Raw genomic sequence first — 27,513 nt, forward strand, 5'->3', positions numbered from 1 at the left:
ATCCATTCTAATTCAAGATGCAATTTTTATGCTCAGAAGAATTTAAATTCATTAAGATGATGTTTTGCAACAGCTTACTCACATCCCTATTTGCTACATGATGGTATTCCATCAAGGTAATAAAATAAAAAATGGCTTCACCAACACACTGCCATACAAAGAAATGCTCACAATGAAATCAGTCCTTCCTTCTAAAGAAGAAAAACAAAAGAGTAGCAGCCTGGTCATGACAGCTCAAAGGATTTCTCAGAGTTTTCAGGAGGACAAAAAATACAGATGCAAGCTCACAAAACCTTCTTCAGTGGGAAGGTGTTGAAAACTACATCACTGAAAATGTTTAAGTCTGAGAAAAAAAAAAGGGAAAGTTGGTTGTTTGGGTTTTGTTTCTTTCCCTGGATGAGGCCCATCTCTGTTTAGCCCTATCCTTTCTAAGGACTTGTGTGGACCTTTGTCCACTTCAAGCAAAAACTTTTTATGAATTGTTTCTAAAAACATTTATTTAATAGATGTAAAAATAGGGTAAAGTGAAATAAATGACCAAACATTAACCAAAACCAGGGAGATAATCTGTGACAATATTAGTTTACTGACAGTCTCTATAAGATTTTTCTCTATTAAATCATTCTTCTGTAAGACCTGGAGCTGCCAGTACAACTGCCCCTATTACTCTTGCCAGCATCTAGCAGTCTATAGAGTAGAGCATTGTAGTAGAGCATTCTCTTCCTGCTTTAGGTAGCTTTTTAAATGTTTTTTATCCTATTTCTTTGTTAGGAAACGTATTTCCATTTAGATTCTTGCACTTTGTCTTCCACTGAAGATTTTCTGTTATTTTCATTGTGCCACCTCATTCAAGCTGTATTTTGAAAAGATCAATTTTAATATCTTGTGATCAGTTTGCTTTTGTCATTCATTTTCATGATGGCAGTGGCAGAAAGGAAAGAAAAGCACTAAATATGAAATTACAATAACAGAATCTAAGCCTCATTCATAGCGAGCTTCCACTGATGACACAGATACCTCATAACAAGACACTGGAACATCTCACACACTCCAAAACAATTTATTTTATAAGTATTCTATAAACCTTGAGTTCAAGTACTTTCACTACTATCCATTGGAGGATAAACCTGATCTGGATGTAGACTAAGGACTTGAGTGTATTACTCAGAGCCAGGTCTTTCCAATTTGTTCCCTCAAGCAGGTAGAATCCCTAGAGCTGAGGAGCCATTTGCTACAGGTTATCATGCCACCCTTCTGGTTATACATTCCAAGTTTCTCCTCAGAGTCCAAGGATGCACTCAATAACATTCTTCATACATCAACATCAAGATTTCCTCTGAATTTAAATTATCCCCTTGTTTCTGCAACAGCATGGAGTATACCCCAAGGCACTGAAAAGGCCTATTCTAGTGAGAGTTATTAAAAGAGCAAGTACAAGAAAAAGTTAAAAACAGGAAATAATTACCAAATACAGTTCTAGCAGGTACTGATTCCTTATTTATCCAAAATGAAACTTGAGAGAGGATCACGGTCATAATGCATGGGATGTAGGTCTGAATCATAAAATAACCCATTTTCCGTCTGAGATGGAAATAAACTGTCATAACAATATATTCACCTAAAAAAAAAAAATCTGAGTATAAAATTTGTTTCAGACTCTCAAGTAGGATTGTTTAAAATTATGCTATTCATATAATTTAACATGCACAGAAAGACATCTTCTCAGAACAAGAATGAATGAAGGTTTGTTTAAAAATCTCAGAAAGAGTAGGTCCTTACACGGAAGTTGATATCAAAAATGCTATAATACAACTAATACTGAATTACATTTTACAGTATAAGCATGATTTTAAAAATCCTTTTGACAGCTGTTGAAGATGAGAATTCAACACAATTTATCTACCTACCACGGTATCTGTAACATTGTGGTACCTACCTGTTGAATAAAAAATTAAGAACAATGATACACATCAAACGTTATGCAAGCATCTCAACTTTTTGCTAGATTTATAAGTCAGTCCCACTATGATAATGAAACAAATCAGTGAGAAGAATTAAAAATACTCTAAATTTATCTAAAATGTTGTAATTCATATTAAGCAAACAGACCAAAAAAGCAGTTTTACCATAAACGCAATAAACTGTCTACAATAAAGCACTACAGAATGAGCCTTTTGGGACAGCAAGGATTTTTTTTTAAATTAACTCATAATAATCTATATGCTGAGAAGTAAATTCCTAGTGAATAGCAAAATGCCGTTTTATCTTTGAGTAAAACATCCGTAGAGCAATACATCAAATATATTTGCTTTATTGGTTTCATTTTGACTATCTCACAACACCCAAACCTGCTGATGCTTAGAAAATGATTCCAAATTTTAAAAATATTTTGGGAATATGCTTGTTTATCACCACACTGCTCATCAGCGATACTTCACTCATTTTGGATGCCTGTAGTTGCCATTCGCCTTATTTCTTACAACACAAATCAGCAGAAGTATCTATTGTGACTAACGTATTTGTGCCTACCCTTATCTGGCTAGAGGGTTTTTATGGTTTTAATAACCCATTCTGTATGCTGTACTTCTATCCCGAGCTGTTTGCACCACCAAACAAAGGAAGTCTTTTGCACATAATGTGGATACAGTGCTGAGAAATTACTTCCTCACCCGGGCATCCTCTTGACTCTCCAAACTGCATTTTAAGCAGTGATTAAATGCTCATTTTGTCCCTTGGAGTAATGATCTCATTCTAGCTTTCTGAAAGACTGTCGCAATCTACTGTAATGAATCTGCAAATGTAAATCTCAAGGACAGAAACCTAATTCAGATTTACTCTCAGCCCTTAATACATACCCTATGACATTCAGCAGAATAAAACTTACAGGAAGAAAAAGAAAAAAGGCTTTGGGCAATGTTACAGGTTAGTTTTACCTCAAGTTGACTTCTACTGACGAGATTCCTACCTGTAATAGATTTAATAGTTTCAGAGGATACCGTATGCCCAAGCAGGTCATACTGAACTAAACTGGAAGACTCCTCAGGAACTTCCACTGACTTCTCAGGTCCTTTTGTCCAGGTATAAATCATTTCACTCTTTGGATAAGCATCTACAACACAGCATCAGTTTGCATAAATAGGAAACTTTTTCTCATGCCTTACTAAGAACCAAAGCCAAAGCTACTGAACCCAAACAGTAAAATATACATGAACAATTTCAGAAGATACCCTTCATGTTAAGTTACCCCCAAAAAGCCACCCTTTGAGTAGAATAAATAAGAGCTGAGGTTATATGTCAAGTGTCACACATAAATTCACTTAACATGTGAATGTGAAGACTAAACATAAACCCCTTATGGATCAGCCCTTACTGGGCATGCAAAGTTCATATTTATTTTAGCAATTTCTAACTACAATTTTACTAATAAAATATACTAATATAAAAAAGAAAATAGTATGTACAAGAAGGATATATTTTGAAGATTGGGCGCACATTACTTTACAAAAAAAGATGATTATACTAAAAATGGCAACATTTTAAACTTCTGTTTAAAATATTTGCCAGAAACCGTAGGTCAGTAAAGAATTCACAACGGCCCCAAAATAAGCACACACAAAGAAACATTTTACATTTAATGCAAAAGACATGTCTTAGGGCTAGCATTCAATCCCTACGCAGTCCAAACTCCTGTTAAAATTGAATCAAATCAGTCTTACATTTGAAATGGATACACGTTATTTCAAGTTTCACTGTGGGAAATACCAGACTGGTGTTCAGCAATTCCTGCTGAGTGGTGATTCTGTCTGAAGAGCTGTTACTGTGAATGAGCCCTCACTATCAAAGCACCCCTATCATACTGATACCAAAGACAAACCTACATCAGCTGCTACCAAAGACAAATCTTGCAGCACCTCGTCTCCACTGATGAAAAATTGTATCAGAGCTGTGTCTTTCATACCCCCGTTCAGGTTGACTATCCAGCTGTATAAGCTAAATTTATGCAATGAAAAATCTCTGAAGGTTCTCCAGCAATTTCTGACTTCAGGCTCTAGGGTCAAGGAAAACAGATTAATGTCCAGCCACTGGAGGGTCTAAAGCAGAGAAGTCAGTGACCAAGAAGGCTTAAAAGAATAACAAGATAGTTAATGGAGTGCACCAACCATTTCCAGGGGCTCTCAGAGGTCTCTGCTTTGGATTCACATCAGGGAGCCACAGCTACCCTCTCTTGTTTGTTGTGCAGAAATCCCAAACTGTTCCTCTATCCAAAATTTGCATATTTTTCAAAAACCTACATCTGACTTCAAAGCAGAAGAGTCATCTGCACTAAGATTTTTCTCACCAGTTAAAAAGTTATTTATTGAGTCTAAACCTGCCGTGTATACTCCTCTTACAGGCCAGCAGACACAAAATTACAACTAGACATCAAACCTCTGCACATAACCTACACCTCTTTCTTAAGATGCCAATGTGCTTCCACTACTTGTACAGAAAGTCAGCTAGCCTGCTTCCCTACGTGTCTTTTACCTGGCTGTTTAAAGGTAAGTTTCTCTTCTCCAGATAACCTCTCACTTCACTGACTATCCAATTCCTCCCCAGGAACCAAGAAAAACTACACATTTCAAGCAACTGAGTGTCCAGAATAGTGGGGTTTAACATAATAGCTGAATCACCACCTGCTTTTTAGTTCTCTGGGTTTAATTTTTGAGGTGCTAAATTGAAGTCTTGAGGAAATCAACAGGAGTTTTGTCTGCATAGAGATTGTATATCAAGACATAACTCTATAAATTCATAAAGTCTAGTAACTGCTCAAAATTTACTTCTACTATTTAAATTCTGTAGTTACAAGAAATTTGATAATTGCAACTTACAACTCCCAAATTTGAGAGGACAAGCATGACCATCCATGGGAAAATCCACTAATCTCATGGGACACTCTGCACTTATTGTAAGCCTATAATGGAACAAATTAAATAGTCTCTGGTTGCCATTTTGTCTAGGCAGTACAACTTTTGCATACAGTAATTGTAAGAAGTCAAACAAACACATTAGATACCTCATTGTGTACAGGATGGTGCCGTTTCTCATTATTCTGAAGAGTTTATTTGGGGCTGTCATATTATGTGCAACAGACTTTTTCCCATTCCTGAAGAAAGTATCAGGAGTCCATACCTTCGAAACCATCAAGTTGTTAAGTCTTAAAATTTCAATAGGGCCATCATATTTTAATCTTTTATCTACCCATGTCTGACGAAAGAAGACATCCATTGTATATTCCTGTATTAAATTGCAGAAAAACAAAGATCACATTTGCATGTGTGTTTCCTGTAAAAGAAGAAATCCCTCAGGAGCAAAGAAATCATTAGAGAAGAAAATCCTAAGTCCACTACAAAAACATCTTTCCACCAATTAAAGTGTCTTGTGTATTTCTTAATAGCTTAATTTCTTACATTAGTCATATCCATAAACTGCTACACATTTAATCATCAAGGAATAATTAACCTAATTAAGTTTCAGGAAGCAGGCAACTGAATTGGAAGTCAAGCATATAACTGGAAACAAAATTATCTCTGACAAGAATTGTCAACAGATTTTTAAAGAAAATATATCCACTGATCAGCTGCTGCTGGCTTAATTGAAAATACCAGGACAAACTATTAGTTCCACTTTAAAGTTAGGAAAGAAAACCCAACTTCATCTCATGGAAGGTAAGCTTTTAACTGAGGAAAGCTAAATAAGTCTTTTGCCATGCCCACAAAACAGGGACAATAAATTATATAGAGATTTGCATATATATCTACATTTTTTCAAAGTATGTAACTATCCCCTTAACTTCCTCAGAAAAGCCACTCAGATACTCCAACGAAAACATGCAAACAACTGCAGCGGCACATCATGAGAAATCAAATGTGAATGAATGGATGAAAAAATGCATTTCTCATCTCGGGAAGCTAAAGCATTTCACAAAAAAAACTACCATGTAGCAATGAAAAAGGTCACATGGAAGGCTTTAAGTCCTTTCTAACTTACAGTTTTGATTTTGTTGTTTAGCCAAACAATGTTTTCTGACTAGATTTCAAATTCTTCTGTGTAATGTCTCCATTGAAATTACTTGTAAGACCGTATCTATTTGCATTGGCAGGAGGCATGACTACTAGTGTAATGCATCTTAGGATTGTATATCTTCTTTTCCATAACTTTATCCTCCGCTGTGATTTATAGTTAATCCATGAAAAGTGTCTCCTCTAGTGTCATTTCTTGCTGGCAACTTCATAGCTCATAAGTAGCAGTTTCTGTTATTAGCTTCTACCTGACAGATTTTGTAATACAAGATTGCAACCATTTTCATTAAATGAAAACCATTCATAAAATGAAAATGGGTACAAAAGCAACTAAAAAGACGTTCTGACCTCCCCTGTACTGAGACCATAGCACACGTCACTGTTGCAGCAAGCTTTATATGAGTGCAGCCACATTCAGATTACATTGGATCACTAATGGATATATTAACTGAAGAGTATTCCAGAAACAATTCCTGCATCCCTAAATAGCCTCCTAAATCATCCTTATTGAAGAAAGGGGAAATAAACTCTGTTTTTGCGAGTTCCTTACCCATCTTCAGTCCATGTTCTCACTTCTACCTAGATATATGCTCCAATATAACTAATAACTTCCCCAGAAAATGAAACCTGAGAGATGCCATGGAGCCCTCCCTGCACATTTGAGGCACCTATTACTAGATTTCCTTGGGACCACATTCTTGTACCCCTTGTCACTCTGATCAGCATCATACTGCACATGATAACCAACAAAGGGGTAAGATGCATTTCAACATGAGAGTGCTGTCACAACTGTAGCTCTGGAAAAATACCTTGCTATCACATACCTTTCCATATAACAGAATTAAGTCAGGTGCAACACAAAGTGAACAACAGCACTATACGGGAAGAAAATTACTACCCTGAAAGTGCTTTTTCCATGAAGAAGTTCAGTTCAACACATATGGCTGCATTATTTCCATGGGATTTCTTGATTATGTTATAAAAAGATCAACTGCTGTATGATTTAAGGGTGCATCACTGTATTTTAGAAGTTGATGAGAGTTTTGCGGGATTTGACCTTGAAATCAAAAGCCATTCAGCCACAAATAACAGAACATGCAAATGAAATACTTCTCCTCTGTTACTATTTCATGCGATGTGACTTGGACGTTTAATTTCTGAATATACTTGTGAAAACTCTTGTCAGACAAACATTTGCTGAAAGTGATGCTTAAAGGAGCACAAAGATCAGCAAAGGGCATTCATCTGAAATGAAAACGTCAACAAGTATCTTTGAAGTGATGTCATTACTATTCACCTGAGAATAAAACAAGTTTCAGAAATAAAAAGCAATTTCAAAGATATTACATGTTTTCACAGTAGACTGACTTAGACACTCCCTGCAAGGCTGGATTCTGCCTCTGTGCTGTGAAAATCTGTTTTAAATCCCATGAAGTGAATTTCTTAAGCCAGCCAAAACCCACTGAAAGTGTGACCAGAATCAGGCCTTATGTATCTAATTATAACCTGTAAATTAAGCTGTTACTAATCTTGCCTAATTTGCATGATTGACAGAACAGTACAGATGAAGCATCCACTCCTACTGCAGCTAATGGTTTCTCAGAACCAGGAAATGGCATTTTAATCCCAGGAATACATACCATTTCTACATCAGAAACAGGTCCAAAACTGGTGACATATATATCTGTTTTGACTTCAGTAACAGGACCTAATGTATGAAAAGGAAGTGAGCAAGAAAATTTGAATTTTGCAGGTCAACAATTCCCATAAATGATCCTGGTGTGTGAACAGTTACCGCTTTCAGGGTTCTGTGGACGAGCAAGAGCAAAATGCAAACAGAGGTCAATTCAGATAAGTCTCAAATAAGAAGCACTGCTCAATTACCTTTACCACATAAGTAAATCAAAAGCAGTATTTCCATGCAAATCCTCATTCAGAAAACCAAAGTTGACTCAAGTGCTAAGAAAACTGATGCCAAAAAATTAAAAGGCTCACTAAAAACACCATTATACTTTACAACAAGCACTGAATCCCGGAAATCCACATTCCTCAAAGCATTCATTACTAATATTTGGACCTAGTGGCAATAACTGGACAACAGACATTAGCATGCCACGTACCAAGTAATTTAGTATCGCAGGATCAAGAACTGCATCCACTTCCTGAGATGCACTTAAGTGCTTTAATACTAATATCCAAAATAAAAGTTGGAGGTCTAAGTACCTTTGAGGCTTTGAACCAAGATGAAGATTCTGCTACAATGTCTGTGTTGAAAGAACCAATGATACTTAGGACACTGCCAAAAACAGTGCACTGAACAGAGGTTTTGCACTCTCACAGCTGCCTACAGCAAATCAACCATCAGAGAAAGCAGTTTCATTTTAATGTATTATTTCTTTTACTACCTTGAAATCTTAAATGGGCGTTCACTCTTCATACGCTCTACATTTCCCCTTAAACCAAAAACACGCACTAATTTCACTGGGATTTAGGTCTCCTCCTAATGTAACACTCTAGAAGGCTGCTAATCATGATCAGCTGTTATGATGATTTTGTGATCAAAGCATTAGCTAACAGTTTAATTCAGGTAATTAACTCACATCATAAGTTTGATAAAGAAATGTACTGAAGGTCTTACCAAACAGTATCTGTTTGAAAAACAATGCATCATCTAAAAATTCACAACCAGATTCTAAACCCCTACAACTCAAATTACTAAAAGGGATAAGTGGCTCAAGTCTGATAAATCAGGTTTTATCATAATATTTTCAATCTAAAGCTGAAAGAAGGAAAGATTCAACAGAGTTAGCAGCAGAAGAATGTCCCACTTGAAAAGAAAAAAAAATCTAAAAAATCAGTCTTCACAGATGTCACTTTGAATCAAATGGTAAAAGATAAAAAAAGAAGTAAGCAATGGGAAAACAGGGAAATTGAAGTTCTTGCACCTAGAACAAGTCTCAAGCTGTGAACAAAAAGTAAAAGAGAACCATGCAAAATTGTTTTACTACAGAATTTGCCAATTATTTAGAGATGAAAAGCTAAGAATTTTTCATCTAAATGTCAAAAAGATTACTTTGCTGGAAGCTAAGTTTCTCAGAAGGGCATTTTTTCAAAATAAAATAAGAAATTCCGCTGTACAACAGTTGGTAGCTCAGAGCTCCCTGGAAAGTTATATAGTTTGGCATGTCTGTCTCAAAGAGGTTTTTAAGAAGCAACCTCCAAGTTCCAGATAACACACTTTCATACCATGCCATTTGTTTTGCAATGGGTTACTCCCTAAACATGGAAGCTGCAGCCTTTTCTACAAATAACAAAGCGTTCATCAGTCAGGGAAATCCATGAGGGTTTAGATCATTCATTTTACTAGCCACATGGTCCAATGACATTTCCTGAATATATTGATTTCTGGAGAGCAGAAGAGCTCCAAGAGATTAGAAGTGAAGACCTTTACCTACAGTGCTAGAAAATAGGAGAGAAAAGCCCAGTCATACTTTCATGTAGAAATAGACGAGATTCAATTACCACTGATCTCCCATAAGTGCACTTTTAAAATTTATCCAGGGTTGATTTAAATACATAGATATTTATTTCATTCGATCTTGAAATAGTTCTGCAATCAGTTCTACAGAAGTGAAAAATTCATTTTCCCACACAGCTTTAATAAGAAAATACAGGAATTAGCCTTTGTTACTCAATAATAAGAGAATACTGAATGCTGCACTCAGTTCCTGAAGGAATCCCTTTCAGGGACTGAGTTCAATATTCAGTACTCCCTTTTTACTGAGTAACAGAGACAAGTGCCTGAATTCCTTTCAGCAACTGCTTTGTTAGTTATAAGAAACTAAATAGGAATAGTCCTTAAATAAACCCCAGACCTTTAAGTGCTTTTCCTCTGATGGTATAGTCTTTTCTTTAGTTCACAGAACACTGTAATTTTACAATCATACCAAATTGAGCACAGGGACAGATTTTCCTAAAGGCACAAGCTGCTTCTCAGACATTGATTTCTTTTGTTTTATTAAATGATCATCTTCATGGGCGATAGGCATTGCAACTTTGTTTTTTGGGAGATTCTCAGAAAGAAGGGGGAAGCTAAGATCAAGAAGCTAATCTCCAAATCAGCAAGCCTACACGTTAATGCTATTTAGAAACACTATAGCAGCAGCACAGGACTAAAACTATGTTTGAGTTCACTCTCCAGTAACTGCTATTCTGCCCTCAAATATTTATTAGTATAACCCATGAGAAAGAAGGAAGCAGGAACTCTCAGACAATTATGAGGCCACAAAATATATTTTGGTTGCTTGTCCAACATCATGGCAGAAGAGTAACAAAACAGATGTGAAAATCACATTTTATTACACTAGAAAATGGCAGATGAATGCGGACCTAGAGATACTTTAAACATCATAACAGTTATCCAGCTAGTACAGACATACAAATCCTTGATTTGCAGCCAAAACCTTGGCCAAACAGTTCAGTGTCTGGTAGGAGCAAAGACAGCGAAGCTGACTATCTCCTTAATGCTTTCTCTCCAGTTGCAGCCTTTTCATGCTCCACGTCTTCCACCTACACTGGCCTTAACAGTTGTGAAATGACAAATCTTGGATTTTCTAGCACATCCCAGTACTTAATGCCAACCCAGGAGTATCTATGGCGACACCAATACCTACCTCTTATTCTTCTTGTTCTAGAAGAAAACATAGTTGGTAACAATAGCAGGGGTATAAATAGTGAGTCATGCTGCTGCCTCTTTTTTAAACTATTATTAATCGTGGGAATTCCTGTCAACGAGGAGGTGATCTGTAGTCACCTAACCTACTTTTACTGGTGATTTAAGCAGCCCTCCAAAACGAATATGTTGCACCACTTAATCAACTCAGGCTCTGCAAGCAGAAGATCCTATTAGAATCCTTAACGCTCTATTACTGGCAATAAAATGCAGTGAGTTGTAAGAAGGCCAATTAACTTTAAACATGACCATTTGGGCTTACCCCTCAATGGATCTTCACAAAGTATCCATCCACCATAAATCTTCAGGAATGCTGAAGAACTATTTATATCATACTGGTATGTATTTTTATGTCAATGAAATAGGAGGAGAGTCCTACACACTGCAGTGGGAAGAGTTACGTCTGAATCACTGCTTGCAAGATAATATACTTTAAAGAAGCTCAGGCAGGATTAAAAGCAACCCCTGCAAAAAGCCAGAATAGTTCACTGTTATAGATGTTCCATGTGGGCTGAAGAAGTGATGCCAGGCCCTAACCCTGGGAAGAGGAGTGCAAGAGAGCTCTCGCGTGCATTTTATGTCAACATATGGGTTGAGCTGCAGCACTGCTCCCAGTGAAAGACTTCGGGCTCCATTATCCCTGCGTCTCCATAGGCAACTGTCACTGCAGAGATCCCTGCTGTATGTAAACACTCAAATCCTGCACAAGCTTTCTGTATATTGCAAATTTTGCCATCAAGGATCCCACAACTAATCGGAAACATTAACAAACCAGCCTGCACAAAGGTTTCAACATACAAAGTGCAGTTATGCTGTGCAGTTATTGGTGCTATTATGAGATCAATCCCAGGATATATAAACCACATAAAATCATATTACATCATTTCCTATAGCTACATAAAAAAAAATTAAAAAGTAGTTGCCACAGATTTTTTTTAAATATAACTACGTGTGAAAGATTTGGTGTTTTCTCTTTCCAAGTTCTTGCTGCCTGAATAGGGTTGACATTTTTTAAGTGAGGAAAAAAAAGAAAAAAAGCCCCATCATATGAAATATGTTCTCTTGTCTCATTCTATCAGAAAGAACAGCTAAGGTCACCTGCTATATGTAAGAATTCTGCTCAGAAGCCAGAAGTAGGTAGGGCATTTTAAAAAATTAATGCAGAATTCAAACACATGGGCTACATTCCCTACCAAAAGACAATACAACAAACACAGCATCACACAATAACCTTTGTCTGTATGTATGTTCATCCAACAGCATGTCTGAACCTGAAAAGGGAACAGTATACTTCCAGAAATTAGGAGACTACTATTTCTTTGCCTATTTATCAGCAAAACATCTCTGCTGAGCCAGCCAATAAGCCTGATACTGGTGCCAGTTTTCATGATGTGGACACCTGTCTACTAAGAACTGGACTAAGAATATCAGCTAATTTTGTACAGATCACTGAACAACAGACAGATGGTAATGACTTCAAGCATTACTAACTGAGGCCAAATTCAAATCTGTCACCTACAGGTATCTAACACCATATCCTGTTAAGCTTTGAGTCACCAACTTTCACCAGCTGAGAAAGAATGGACAACTGCCGGAAAAAAAAATGACCCACTTCCCTTTTCAATGCTCACTTCAAGTCCATTTGCAATCTAAATAGTGAAAATAAATTATAATATCTATTATGCTGAGCAATGGAACCTTTAAGGTATGCCTGAGTTCCTAGTAAGAGCAAATAATCATGCAGATATTTTTATTTTCTCTAAAAACAGAAAATTGCCTTTGCACTTCAAATGTATTCTGCGTTTATTTTCTGACTAAAGTCCTGCATAGACAGGAAATGAAACTCTTCAGAAATGCTGTTCATCAGCTGAACAACACACAGACTAAAGGGGCACAGAATCCTTCTCCTACCCTTCCTAAGGGAGACAATGGCCAATATATTTAATTCTACCAAATACTCAGCTGCACTACTGAGCTGCACTCAGTCACAAGATCATGGGAAAGAACACAAAAGGAGGAAGAAAAGAAAAAGGGAAATGGATGAACACAGTCCTATTCCTTCTATTCAGGAGTCAGCAGCGGATGTGGCAATTTCCAAAGAGAAAGCCACGGAGCTAACACGGAGTTGATAGTGAGACTCAAAACTTATGCCAGGTTCTACCTCACACAAATTAACAGAACTCAGGAAGGGAGAGGGCTCCATCTTTCACTAACTGATGGGCAACCACACCACAACACATCAGCAGCAGGCTGTGGGTGATGCCACAGCTTGTGGTCAGTGGGTTCCACAGCCAACCTGAGAGCCTGGGGCAGGAGGCAAGTCACACAGCACTTTCTTTCTTTGGTCTGGCCATACAATTGGCCATTAAAAGCAAGATGCCAGAGATCAGATGTCATCTGAAAGGCACAATTCATTAAAATTAGAAGATACACAGCAGCACACAGTCTTGTCACCCTCATCAGCTGCAGTCTCTTTATTCCTTCCTACATCTCTAAGTCCAGGTTTAAGTGTGATTAGTTCCTGTATCATGAAAATTTCAAAGACACCACTACATTTTTTAAAGTTACCATCCAATACAGCATTGAATCAGCTCTTGCAGGCCTTTCTAATGTCAAGAGTCACTCAGGTAAAGTCTGAAACCATGCAAGGGTTTAAAATGACAAATCAGACCCAGGCTTTTTACTTCAAGTGAGTAAGACTCTCCTTTCAAAGACTTTGGACTTCTACTGTCAGTTTGAAACTAATGATCAGAAAATAAGGTGATTTTCAGAGAAAATACAGTTTCTGAAACTTTCATGTAATGCACAAAATTTTAAAAGCATATGAAAACTGTAGACCGGGTTTAGCTAGAAATGCTTCTACTTCAAACTTTTACAGCTGAATCAAAATAGTACTCTGGTAGTACACTCAAAGTTTTCCAGCAGATGATGATTTCAATTAATGACGCTACAAGCAGCTTCTGTAAAAACACTGGTTTTGTAAAGTGGTTTTGACCACGAAACCTACTTGGATTATAAATTGCATACAGAACATACAGTGTAGGGAATGAACTAACTTCACTTCCATCACACTATTTTCAAACATCATACAGCATTACTTTACTCATTAGTCCCTAAATACCTTCCATCTACCCAAATTCAAAACTCTTATGCATTTAAAGTCTTCCTGACAGCAGTTGCAAGGGTTTTTTTTCTTTCCTACATGAAACTGCCCATTCTGCTTTATTTCATTCAATTTCTAGGTGACATTTCTTTGCTACTAAAGAGTAGCAAATCTAGAGAGTTAGATTCTCCCCCTGCCTCAGCTTAATGAGAACTTTCACCTAAATGGTCTTTTAGTAACCTTTTTAATAAACCCTTCTGGTTTTGTTCTTCACACTACGAAACCTCCCAGTGCCTCATAAGGTGACAGCAACTTTTTAAGTTTATTGAATTCATTTAATAAAGCGAACTTATAATTCAAGGTGTCAATGCATAACTACCACCAAGAGAAGCTTCCACATACTCCACTGGGGTTCACAACTCCCCTGGGAAACCAGGTCCACATTTGTAAGCATGCTAAGGTAATTTGACTTCTCCTCCAAAACTACCAAACATTGTGCAAATTAATGATAGTATGGAGAATATTAATCCAGTTGTAGGAAATTTCAAAATCAAACATTTTCTACTTTGTTCTGCGTGTAAATTATCTTCATGTATTTTTATTTGTGGTAATGCTGTAACGTGCCAGCAAAATTCAGAATTTGGCTACCTCCCCGAGTCTGATTTTAAACATAATTTATGCCAGAATTAGAAATATTTTCATCAATATGAAGTTTAAAATCAGCATCAGTTAGTTCTCTGTGAGGCCTTTTGTTCTGAAAATAAAACCTTTGTTTCATTTCAGGCCCTGTGAAAACTAGATGGCAAATAAGCTTCAAGAAGAAAACAAAAATAAGTATTCTGCTGTTCATCAGAAGGTGATGTAGCTTTAACATTACCAAAACACACTATACTTTCCATCTCTGAATATTCCCATTCCCTCTGACATTTTGTTTGCAATGCTATAAACTAGTGTGTGACCCACTTTCAAGCTACAAATCCCACTTCTGATACAGATTTATCAGGAAAAAGCCCCAAAATAAAGGTAAAAGTTGATTTTTATATTCTCTATTTCAATAAATAGTCTGTAGTTATTACTCTGAGCAATGTCAAAAAGTGAAATCTGATGAGTTACAGAAATTTCTTTCTTTGGCTGGTTTTGTTGTTTGGTCTTTTTAATCCAAAGTTGTTCTTCTCAAATCGGGTGTAGATAATTTTCACTGCAAGGAGCTAGGGAGGCAAGCATCATTTTTAAAACCAAAGCATTTTCCTCCATGCTTTACTTAAAAGTTCAAAACTCAAAGATGAGTGGTTAAATGTTAGCCATAGAGATGGTTATGAGGAAGGAAGAAGCAAAATAATATCCATTTTGTGAAATATTGGCCCAGAGGTGTTTTCCCCAGGCTGAAATCTAAGGTTTTGCCTCCCTCTCTCATTTACTTCAATATTCCCAATGTGAAAGTTCAAGAAGATACGATGAACTTTTTCTCCTTGATTGCGTTTTGCTGAAAGTCTTCCACACTTACAGGGGAAAAATACCTACTCTTGCAAAACATCTTGCAAAGGACAACTGTATTAAAATAAAAATCACCATATATTACATATTTACTGGTGGTTTAATTTTGGAAATCTGATAATGCTCATAAAGCATCTTTTCTAGATGACTAATTACTTGGCATTCAACCTAAAATGATGCCAAACTTAGCACATCTCTTGTACGCGTGCAGAAGTGTCTGTAACCTCTCCACAAAGACTAAATTGCAAAAGACTATCAGTTCCCAATGACTCCTCCGGGTGTTAATAAATTTAGCTTCCTTCTCACTTGATGTGTAAGCTAACTTAAGAAGGCCTCATTTATTTGACACACTCAAAATAATAAGAGTGGTCCATGGGTGCCCGGTGCTGTCCTTTAACAATCACAATCATGCATGTGAGAGCACTGCATATGGCATGTGGGGAATGTGCTGGCATATATGTCAGTGTGGATGGATCACATGTGTGGAGAAGGTACTTTCAGAGGAGGAAGAAAGTATTTTGCAACATAAACCTACGCAAGGATCTCATTCAATCCTGTATTGGAAGCAGCCTATAAAAACCTCATTACAGCTCTGAGCATCATGAAAAGGTCTGTAGTATTTTTTAATACATATTTTAATATTAATTTTACTTCCAAATTTGCAATTTCAATACCTTCATTCCAGATTACAAAATAAACTTTTATTTTGCCTGGATCTTAATGATTTTTGGTTCCAAGACCCTGCACAAAAACATCAAATTCATAAAGAAGAACAAGTCTGGCTGCTTCTTCAGCATCACAAAACTGCATCTTAACAGCCTGGGGAAAGGAAGAGGCCCAAAACCCCCACACGCAGAGCACAGGTGAAGGCAAATTTAAAACCCCGCCACGTCTAATTCCTATACAGCAATCAAGTCTACTACTTTAAATCAAACCTGGAATTTCAGCAACTGTGGTAAAGAACTGGCACCTGAGCTCTGATTCTCCCTAACTAGGGGAACAGAATCCATCAGACCTAACCTCCTAGGCTGGTAAAAGTACACTTGTTTCTATCAGGACCCGATCGTGGCATTTATGGGTCAAAACCTGCCACGAACGAGAAGAATCTGGGTGTTGGACAGGTCACTCCATCCCCACCAAGCCAACGCGCACCGGCTTCAGCGCTTATTTCTTCCTCCAGCGCAGCAGCAGCCGCCCGAGCCCGGGATGTGGGCAGAGCAGCAAAGCGGGGGCTGAGCCCGGGACCGCCCCAGCGGGGCCCCCGCGTCCGGGACTGCGCAGCACCCCCCGGGCTTTCGGGCCGGGCTCTGCCTCGCTGCCGGCCCCTCCCAGAGGGTTCGGACCCCGGAGCACGGAGTGGGGACACACCCCCACGTTTTCGGTCAGCAACGGGTCGGTCCGAGCGCTGAGCGCTGCGTCCCCCGCCCCAGCCCAGCGACCCCCCGCCCCAGCCGCCGGCACCGCGCCGCCACCGTACCCCCGAATCCCGGTCGCAGCCGGTTGTCATAGCCATCCAGGAGGCTGTTCAGGATGCTGGTAAAATTCTCCGGCCACAATTTCTCCTCTTTTTTGATCTGCCCTGGCGGCCCGGTGAGACTGCGAGGCAAAGAGGGAGCGGGTGAGCGAAGCCGCCGGGAGCCCGCGGGAGCAGCGGCACCGGACCGGCCGCCCGGGTGCCCCGGCGCCGCCGCCGCCGGGCTACTCACCAGGTCGCCAGGCACAGGCAGTGCAGGAGGGCGATGGAGAGACCCGAGGACATGGCGATGGCTGGCTCCTTGGCAGAAACCATCTTTGCATGCCATACTTCACGCCTGGGCACGTTAAATGCTTCGTCCGGGGCGGGGAGGGGGACGCGGGGCCCGGCGGGGGAGCGGCGGCCCCCGGCGGTCCCACATGCGCGGCGCCCCGGTTGCCAAGCGCCCGGCACGGGCGCAGGAGCGGCGAGCGAGTTTCCCCGCACCGTTAACTCTCTCGGGGCAACAGGCGCCGGTGCCCGCCGCTCCCCCCGCGCCCGCCCCCGCCCCGCCCCGCCCGCGGCCCCGCGCTCCGCCCCGCGCTCCCCTCCCGGCCCGGCCGGCGGCCGCCGCTGCCAGGGGCGGCCGTGCGGGGGTGGGTGGCGGCGCGGGAACGGCGGCCGGGGGCGTCGCGGGGGTGACCGCGCTGGCGGAGCCTCCGCTCGTCCCGATCGCCTCTGCTCCCCGCGAGAGGAACAAAACCGAGAGCGGGGGCGGGCGGGGGCGAATAATTCCCCAGCGAGGAGGGCTTGGGGGCAGGAGGGTCTCTTCGCTCCGGTAGGAGAGGAGCTGGCAGGAGAGAGGTAGGAAGAGGAGGTGAAGGAAAGCTTTGACTTCAAGGTTAAAACAGAGCACGCCCAAAACAGATGGAAGCGAGTGGGTTATCCCAGGTTTCTAAAAGCAAAAAAAGCCAGAATAAGGGAATCATTTCACATTATATCTGATGGGTTTTTTCTTTTTTCTTTTCTCATCATTCCTATAATTAGGAAGCATGATTTGGTGACCCAAAAAAATCCATTATGCAAGGTCCAAGGGATTCTGAAGAATTACAGTAAAATCCACTCAGAAGTGTTGTTAGTCTGTCACAAGCTATTGGGATGGTTGGGTGGAGGGGGAAAGGAAGAGAATGGGGGGTGTTCCACATGCAGTATGTATTGGCAATAAACAACTTGTTCTTCTGATCAAGTGTGCTGTGGAGAGAGTCTTTGAGGTTTGAAAATCAGCGTGCATGTCAGTTTTAATGAGGGTGGTGAAATTCATCATGCACATAGGGCAGGTATTGTAATTGACTCAATGACTACATGTCTTTTACTGTCAATGCCGACAGTAAAAAGTGTTTCTTCATTACTTACTACAGTATCTTTTAGCACTGAAATGCCTGATCATCTTCAAAACCACTGTACACTTGAAATCTTCCTGATTGTACTTCAGAGCTTGCTCCATCTAGGTTGCCCTTTGCTGATTCGCTTGAAAAACAATTAAAGCTGTGCTTGAAATCCATTTAGCCTGCTGACGCTGTTTATCTTTCAAAAACTCTGTCTAGGCAGTCAGTTCTGTTTCCAATTTTAAAAGCCCTATTCAGGCCTCTGCAGATTACTAGTCTGCTTCCTGAGATTTTGACAAGGATCCTCATCTCCTGACTGCTTTACAGGATTCTGATCTGACTGCCTTAGTGGAATGACAAATGTGCTGCCAAAACGTCACCAAGTGGGGCCGCCTGCCTATGGATGGCATACACGCCCTGTGCAGTATTTACAAACCTGGACAGCACAGACGGTGGGATGTCACGCCAAGGTCACTTCAGCTCTTGTGATGAGGCTGTTTAACTCCACACACAGGTGAAAACCAGCACAACAGACAGAGTCCACTGCTCTGTCTCCATTAGCAATCTGATCAGGAACAACAGAAGGATGGATGAACAGCTCTTCAGAAGTCTAATTTCACCAGAGTCAGATAAATTTCTCTGGGTTAATCAGCCACTTGGGATCTTCTGTAATGTGTTGTGATTTGTTTCTCTGGATCAATCTTCTGCTCTAGCATGGACTGTGCCAGGGGGATACTGAGAACTCACCTCCAGTAAAGAGAGTGTCGAGTTTTTCTCCCTTGAAATAAAAAGTAGACCCTTATTGCAGAATATTGAAAATATTTCCTAGTGAGATTATCTTATATAGGGATACCTCAGTTAAATTTTGCTGACAGAAGTGAAACTCAAAAAATGAAAGTGAGGGCAATAGACGGTAATTAAGAACTGGGCAGAATCCTGCTGGCTAGTCACAAACTTAGGAGCAAAACATGGCTCTACGGCACTGTCACTTACTGCAGCTGCTGAGGAAGAAAACAAACACCCAGGCAGAGCTGGGACACCCTTGGGTTTAGGTTGTTTTAATACCTTCTGGATATGTATAGACACCTGTGTGAGCTGAAATAGAAAATCTAGTGGTATTCACCGGTAATGATCTCACCACATGAACGTTGTGAGAAATGCTATCCCACAACCCTCTCTCAAAGCCATGCCTGGAGTCAGTAGTTCTGCTACAGCTAGAAATCAAAAAAATTCTCCCTTTCATCAATTCTAGGAACTGAGCTGGTCTTTGAATGATTTCCAAGTTCTTCAGAACAAAGAACAATATTATTGATATTTTTGTCTCTTCAGTACAGGTACTTCAGTGAGATAACTGAAGTAACATTCAGTAAAAATAACATCAGGTTACAAGATTTGTGGACATACCATGCAAGGGCAAGAAATACGCATGGCTTCTAAAAAGATTCTCATGTTGTTTTTTCTAGGACAATGTAGACATAGTGCCGTCCTGTCATACCAAGCCTGCCTTGGGTTGTATTGATGCAGTATCTGGGTGCCACAAGACTGCATTTACTCCCAACAGGCGCTAAAATTAATGAAAATTCACTTTGTATAAATTCACTTTGTATAAATTTAGAAAATTAATTCTAAAACACCTCAAATTTATGAGTTGTTAATATCTCCCTTAAATCCAGTGATGATTATCAAGAAATCCATAAGATTCATACCAAAACCAGACAGTTGTCCTTGATATCTGAAAAACTGAATCATTTGTAGATTGATGAAGCATTTACAAAACTAGACTTGAAGGAAAAAGGAACTTAAAGCAGTTCAAAATAACAGTAAACACTCCTGTAAACCACATATAGCCCCTCTGAGTGTATATTCCTTCTGATATATGCATTGCCCTGGTAAATTTCAATGTTTTCTAAATTACAACTTAAGAGCTATTCTGGGGGTTTTTTTGGTAATGCATTTGTAGCATAAACTCCAGAGGTTCTTCTTTGTCACCAGCAGATGTATGCTGTTTTGAACAGTACTGCTTCAAATGGTCTTTGATCTCTTCACAGAATATCTGGGTTATATCATCTCTCTAAAATAACTTGATGACTCCCAGAAGGATTTAGTGGTCACAGGCTGGATTGATGGTCCCCAAAAGTGTTTGCTGAATTCAGCATTTTCCCAGCTTCTCCAGCTTTTACCACCAATTCTTCCAAGATTTCTCTGAAGAAATCTCACCCATCGGGGACTATTGTAAGAAGGGGACTATTTTTGCCAGGCTCCATATGCTCAGAAAGCACTTGAATTTTTTAAATAGAATTTTTTTTTCTGTTCCTCTACTGATGTATCCTACTAATGATTTTTGATGAAGCAGACATTCTGGCCAAGCCTCAAAGAAGGTTTATCCAAAGCTATGGATCTTAAGTACAGCTTAATCACTTTTTATTTGTTACAACACAGAGAAGCAGATTTTCTTATCACCCTTCCCATTTCTACGTTACCATCAGATTAAGTGGAAATAAAAAGGAAGTCAATTATTTTCTTGTGTTACTCATTATTTAACCTTTACAGCGTTTGTACTTTTTGGTTTTGCTGCTTTTTCCCCCCTTTATAAACCATAGACTCTATCAACACTACAGGTTATATAGGCAAATTATGGGTTCCATCCTTTCCCCCAGCAGATTTAATTATTCAGCTGATTTTTACCTTATTTAGTTTTGGCATCAAATCCATGAAGACAGACAAGCTAAGATTAAAAAGGTTGTGAAAATCTTTAATGCCCAGCTATATGTTGCATAGTTAAAAACCTGTAACTCTTAGAAAAGAGAAGACAAAACTGGGATCACTGCCAAGTATTTCAATGTTTCTTTATCTAAATAGGTAAGTCATTGATTTCTTGGATTTTTTAGTTTCTATCCATATCAGTAGAGTTTCTTATAATCTTGAACAAACAACTTGTCTTCACACACATTCTTTTTAAAAAATCAGGGGTTGAGTATGCGTTCTTTGGAAAATGCACACCCCTGATTCCATTTTTGGCAAATGACCAAGAAAATATATGGATACCTTTACTGTACTAACTAAAGGGTCTTTCATTCCTTTCTTCTCCAACATCCATCCATGCTGATTAAAGAGATCGTGGAAACCTGCATGCCTTGGCTTTATCAAAACTTTGATCTGGAGTTCAGGGAAAGTCTGTACTACCTGTTCAGGGAAGAGTTTTCAACCAAGGAGGATACCAGGACACTGTGGGCCTTGACTACACCTCTAGTGATGTGCTTATGGTTAAGGAATGTAGATTTTGGGTCTATTGATCAAAACTTAAGTTCTGCTCTGGGAACAGTAAGATAATAAGAACAGTAAGATGAATAAGCTCTTTCTGGGTCTTCTTCCAGTTCCAGCTTTCCCAGTAGTTCCCTTTCCCGATGTAGTTCTTGAAGTTTTCTTTCCAGGTTCCTATTTCAATATCTGATCACAAAGTTTTTACCTATGCACTTGCCTCTCTAAAGAATTACAGTCTAGATAAACAAGACTAAGTAAGGACTAGATACAAGAAAGTACTGTTATTTCGGTTTCTTTGGGAATAGAGACACAAAAAGTGGCAATGCGACACAATGCATGAAATGTAACTGCTTCCAATATAAGAAATTTGCAGCAGAACATGAGCTTAATTCCAGTCTGCTGTGTCCCAGGTCAGTTTTCTAGCCACATCCTCACCTGTCTTTTCAGAGCACAGCATAAGCTCTATGTAAAACTGAACCTCCAGCTGGCCCAGCTTTGCTGCACTTCCATGGCCAGAACTCCTACGAAACTGCAGGAGCTGATGCCGACATGCATTTAGCTGTGTATTTTTTCCTCTGGCATATGGTATTTACAAGACTGCTCTACAGTACCATGGTTATTTTAACACATATGTCCTTGATTGCTTGGAATAAGACCAGAAAATCCTTTGAGTACCAAATATAAATATATATATATACACACACATGTATATATTGCTATTACTGATTGGAAGAAGATTTATATGGATTATAGTGATTGACACATGGATGTTTAAGGAGGTAAACTGTGAGCTTTATATTTAAGGGGACCTCTCAGTGTTTGTGGAAGCATTCACTGCAGGAACTGCAATTTGGGGCAAAAAAATGTTGTCACCAAGAAAGAACTAGAGGATTCATGTGCCCTCATGTCTTCTTTCTCATCTGACCCCAATACTTTCCTGGCACACACACTCATATAATTTGACACGTCACTGACCCATGTCACATCTGCAGTCAGGGCCGTCAGGACAAGTTGTAGTCATGTCCTTATTGGCAAAGTGGGTAATCAAGGAGATCTCCTGATTTCTGTCTCTAAAATGGGCATCCCCAGAAAAACAAGATAAGTAAACCCTCTTCATGCAGGGGAAAATGCAGACGTTTCTAAAAGCAATAAAAATCTGTCTCTCCTTCATTGAGGTGAAGGACAAGGCAGCCAAGGTTGTGGGGAGGAACCTGGGAAGCCACTGCCCTGTATCTTGCCTTTCCCTGTCAGGGCTCCCACATTTAATACAAAATGTGTCAAAAAATTTTGGTTGCCACGAGCAACAGTTGCACACTTCCTGCAGCACTCAGAAGCGACAGGCAGGGCAGAGAGGGGCAGGGGGCTGAGGCAGATGAAGTTTGTGGGGGCTGCCATAGCTCAGATGGAGAGGAAAGCTGGATGCTCCCACTTGCAGAGTCCTTCAAATTCCTGCTTTCAGGCAGAGCCTGCTGCTCTGCTACTGATTTTAAGACAGCTGCATCCTGCTGCTGGCAACTGCTCCCAGAAGGAACGAGCGAAGATGCACCAACAAACTGCCTTCCTGGAAGGCTGCATTGTTCCCAGTCATTACATGTCTACTAATCCCAGAAGTATATGAGTCATGGGCAGATACCTGGGGAATGACTTAAATATTCCATGGAAGCCACAGTGAAGCCACTGGCGACAGCTCTAGTGATTTTCTCCCTGCCTTCCTGGTGCCTGGCTTGCACCAAAGGAGGAGGAGCCTCATTTTTCTTTAAAAGGAGGAAAGGAAAGAGTTGCAAAGTCTCTGGATTGTATAGTGCCAGGAAAAACCTGAAAAACTGACCTAGATGTTTTACAAGTACTGCATAAAGAACCCAAAATCCTGCAGGCAGGTAAGTAAAACTGGGACTTCTGAATCTCATGAGCCCTATGGGGCTGGCTTCTGGGTCTCAGAGGTCTGGGGTTCACAGTCCTTAAGAGGCCCTGTTGATGCTGCTCTTCTCTCATGTTGCCCTGCTGGGGGATTGGTGAGCTGTGCTCAGCACCACCTCTTCACTGACAATGATGTTCAGCTAAGAACTTTGCTTTGGTTTGGTTCATTTATCAACACTGCTTCCCTTGCTGACATCAAGCACGCACAATTACAGACTTTCTACCTTGAAAGAGGCACATCCTTCATAACATTTGGAGAAATATAATGGCAGCAGAAGAAGCAAGGAATACAGTCACTTAAAGGTGTTCTGCATCTACTTTCTCACAAGAGATAGCTCATATAGTGATACACCAAATATAGTCAAACCTTCCTTATAATAAGAACATTTTTGTACTAAATAATAATATCAGCATTTGTGCATTAGGTAGAGAATATTCCCTTTCGTGTTTTTGGTATAAAAGCAAACAGAATGATTGGGGGGATAATACAAATAGAGCTGCCAAGCAGACTGGCCCAGAGGTAAGCAGCTGAACAAATTGGTGTTTAGACATGTAAGTTCTGCTAGTAAAAGCAAAATTTGCCATTTGTGGCAAAACACTAAAGCTACAAAAGACACACAACTAGTCTGCTCTTCATTACCATCTGGTGGTTGTTGCATGGAGTGGCATTACTCACATCTCAAAGTTACTGAGGAAAAATTTCATATCCTCAGAAAGAAAAGGAAAGTAGCAGCAGTGGGCAGCACAAGGGGGGTGGTTTTGTTTTGTAGGCATCAATAAAAAGGCATCAGGCAAAGAAAACACTGAAAAAATGAGCAGGTAGAAAAGAGAAAAAATTAAGTACTTCTTTCAAGTATTTGAGGTGTACCTTAGTATCATTTGCAAGGAGCTGAGAACTGCTTGGCAGGCACAGTGTGCTGTTCCCTCATGCTGACAGCAGTGGCTGCTAAGACCATTTGACAAGTTAAGATATTTGTTAGCTACTTTCCTTAACTAGTTCCCAGATCTTCGCTACTCTCCCAGAGAGGTATTTTACAGTGGTGGCCTAGCAGGGGGCCATGTCCTCAGTGGCAAGCAAGAGGGATCTAATCCCGTTCTACAGCAACGTGGGGTGCTCACCTCTTGCACAGTGAATAGTCTCTGTATAGTCTCTGTATATCCACTGTATAGTCTCTACCCCTTCCCCTTCCCACACAAAGGGAAATTGCAGTGTAATTCAGCTTGGAAGTGATGTTTAGAAATCATTGGTCCAAACTTCTCAAAGCACAGCTAGCCTTCAAGTTACACCAGGTAGGTCCAGGACCTCTGAGGAGTTCCTCACCCTTTTCAATCTTCCTGGAGTATTTCTCATCCTTAGAATATTTCTTATGAAGGGAGGGTAGTCTGCTCCTATACAGAGTGAAAGAAGTACAATAATTGACAAAGTGCAGCACTCTTTTGTTTTTTACCCAAGAGTATGAATCAATAGGTAATTGATGTGCAGTGACAAGTCCACTCTAAGTAGTTTATAACAGTACCAATATGAGCTCCTGGACACAGTCACAGAGTGTGCTAGTTTGTGTTCACCATGGGGTTGATCCAGTCCAGCTGCAGTATTTCATGTCTTAAGTACTAGATTGAATTTTTCAAGAATAGCATGAAAAAAATCATTATTATAATTATAAAATTCACAGGGCACAATGCACTTAAAAACAGAAATAGTATCATACCTTGGATCCTTTCTCAGCTCTGCCATTGAATTCTGTAGCCTTGGATAAGTCATTTAGACCAAATCTTCTAACAAGTGTAGCTCTGTCTACATGCATCAGTTTATACATAAGACTGACATAGACCTTGTGGAGGTAAATACCCAAATCTGCATTTAAAATTTTCATCCCCACACCTCCATGTCTGAATTTCCTGTTCCTCAAGTTTTAGAAAAGCCTTCCATATTTGTAGGGATATTTGAAGGCATTAATTAGTTCAAATGCACACAGGGATTTAAAAATGTGTAGCAATACTAAGTATTATTACCAAATAGGTCAGTATTTAACCAATACCTATGTCCTTAGTAGTTAAGACATTTTGTCAACTTCGAGTCTTATTTCAGATGTTTAATACATAATCAGCTTTCTAAATATTTCTCTGCTGGACACAGATATGAGAGTACATGAGATTAACACTCTCTGAGAAATACCCTGTCTTTGTGAGCAGGCCTCCACCATCACCTCCCTCACCTCTTAGCCCACTTAGACATGACAAATGAAGACCCACTGCTGATGGTGAAAATGAGTGGGTGGAAAATCCAAGGGACAAAAAGGAAGTTGAATATTTAACAGAGACAAATACACAATTCCAGGAGGCAGACTTCACAAGATGAATGGTTTTTAGAGGATGGATAAGGTGCTCTTGCTGCCTTATTAACCCAAAGCTATATGTGATCTGTTCTTTACCCAAGAAGTAAAAATCTCCCCTGACTTATGTATGGTTTAGATACTAGGGACATTTAGGTCCTGCTCCAAAACTCACTGAAGTAAACAAAAACCCTGTCACCCATGTGGGTGATTCTGGATCAGAACAACATAGCATTTTTCATTCTGAGTTCTTTATTTACTATAGTGTTGGGATTTTCTCTATATTTAAAATACTTCGTTTTCTTATAGCTTCATTATTGTAGTTTAATCCCCTTATACAAATGTTCTAATTCTTCAGTTCCCTTTCTGACTACAGGCAGGCAACATTTTGCTTTCTCAAAGGGGGTGAAAAGGATTTTGGCTTGTCTGCCACTCACATGGCCTAGCACCTCTCACTGAAACACATTTTGCAGCTTTTCTGAAATTAAAACCTTGATAACGCCCTGAGGTGAAGTAAAAATTAAACCTTAATATACCAGGTAAAGGGAGAGAAACTTTGAGTCAAAGAACAAGCCACTTAAGGAGACACCTAGCAAGACAAAGGAAGACATAACAAAGAGGTTGAGAATATGAGAAGTCAACTCATGTGAAGGATTGGAAAACCAATCCTTACAGTAGGAAAAGATGAGAGACAAAGGTTTCCAAATCATTAATATATTAATATTTGTTCTTTTGGCCTCTTCTGCACACAAAACTAAATCTTCTTTCAACCTCTATTTACTTCTGTACCAAAATGGTACTAAAAACTGTCTGAAGCTAATACTGACATCACACAAATGCTTGATGCTGCTAAAGAGAAGCTCAAGGGAACAAGGAGATGCTCCTGCATCCCTTATCTCACCTTTTACTGCTTCCTGAGCTTTAACATGCTGCTCATTGCTCTAAAAGAGAAGTCATGATGGTTTCGCTCTCTGAGCTGGGTTTGAGGGCAGCCATAAAAAGTTCAGTCTTTTCCAAAATGTATGAACAGTGAATAAAGCAGCACTCCATGCTGTTGAACCATTCCTCCTGAACACCTGTTCACAGAGCAGTTATCCATGGGAGCATCCTTGTGCCCCTGTGCCTGCCACTGCAGTGGGAAGAGATACCAGGAGGGGTTAAAAAACCACTAAAGCATCCCAGTTCTGTGATCTGGCTGAGGAACAGATCTGGCTGAGGATCTTTGCCAGTTTTCTGTCTTTGTGTTCAATTTCTTTTTTTCTTCAACTTCTGAACTTTGCACTTATTTTAGCCTTTATTATAAGGTTCTTTTTCAACTAGCTAAAAGCAGCTAAAATGACAGGGCACAATCCATTTCTCAGTATATGGACTGCTTCCACTGACTGCTGCCAGCCCACACAACATACATAAATCATGGATTTTAGATCTGCACCCCTACATCACTTAAAGAGAGAAGTAAAATTACTTGTTGTCTTACACTTCCCTGACGACAAAGTGACTCCCAGCAGAAAAGATTCACACGTGCTCTTTATTTCAGCAAGCCAGAAGCATCTGTCTCACTCTTCAAATGTGTTCCTGAGGCAAGAAAGGAGTGTGCAAGCAGCTGGTGTGTAGGACTATTGCATTTGTTAAAGTCATGCCCACTTTGTTTTCTCCTAGCGTAGGTATGACTGTGCATGGTGGTACCTAATGCTGTCATTTTCATGGCTGTAAGTTGACAACAGAATTCCACGGGAATTTGCCATCATCGAAGAAAGCAGCTTGCAAGTTTTCAGT

At 39.8% G+C, this 27,513-nt stretch overlaps 1 protein-coding gene across 1 annotated transcript in view; it reads right to left on the minus strand.

Moving 5' to 3' along the window:
- GABRA4 (gamma-aminobutyric acid type A receptor alpha4 subunit) overlaps window positions 1-17,238 on the minus strand; it is a 36,867-nt gene extending 19,629 nt beyond the window's left edge. Inside the window, exons 1-7 of the mRNA XM_030948101.1 lie at window positions 17,095-17,238; window positions 16,866-16,984; window positions 7,700-7,767; window positions 5,054-5,274; window positions 4,869-4,951; window positions 2,966-3,109; window positions 1,466-1,618 (exon numbers count right to left, since the gene is read on the minus strand). Coding sequence (XP_030803961.1) covers window positions 1,466-1,618; window positions 2,966-3,109; window positions 4,869-4,951; window positions 5,054-5,274; window positions 7,700-7,767; window positions 16,866-16,984; window positions 17,095-17,177 — 871 coding nt within the window. The 5' untranslated portion in view covers window positions 17,178-17,238. The remainder of the gene's footprint in view (window positions 1-1,465; window positions 1,619-2,965; window positions 3,110-4,868; window positions 4,952-5,053; window positions 5,275-7,699; window positions 7,768-16,865; window positions 16,985-17,094) is intronic.
- Window positions 17,239-27,513: the final 10,275 nt, after the last annotated feature.

This window comes from Camarhynchus parvulus, chromosome 4 (assembly GCF_901933205.1).
Source record: "Camarhynchus parvulus chromosome 4, STF_HiC, whole genome shotgun sequence".
In the NCBI taxonomy this organism is placed as follows: domain Eukaryota; kingdom Metazoa; phylum Chordata; class Aves; order Passeriformes; family Thraupidae; genus Camarhynchus; species Camarhynchus parvulus.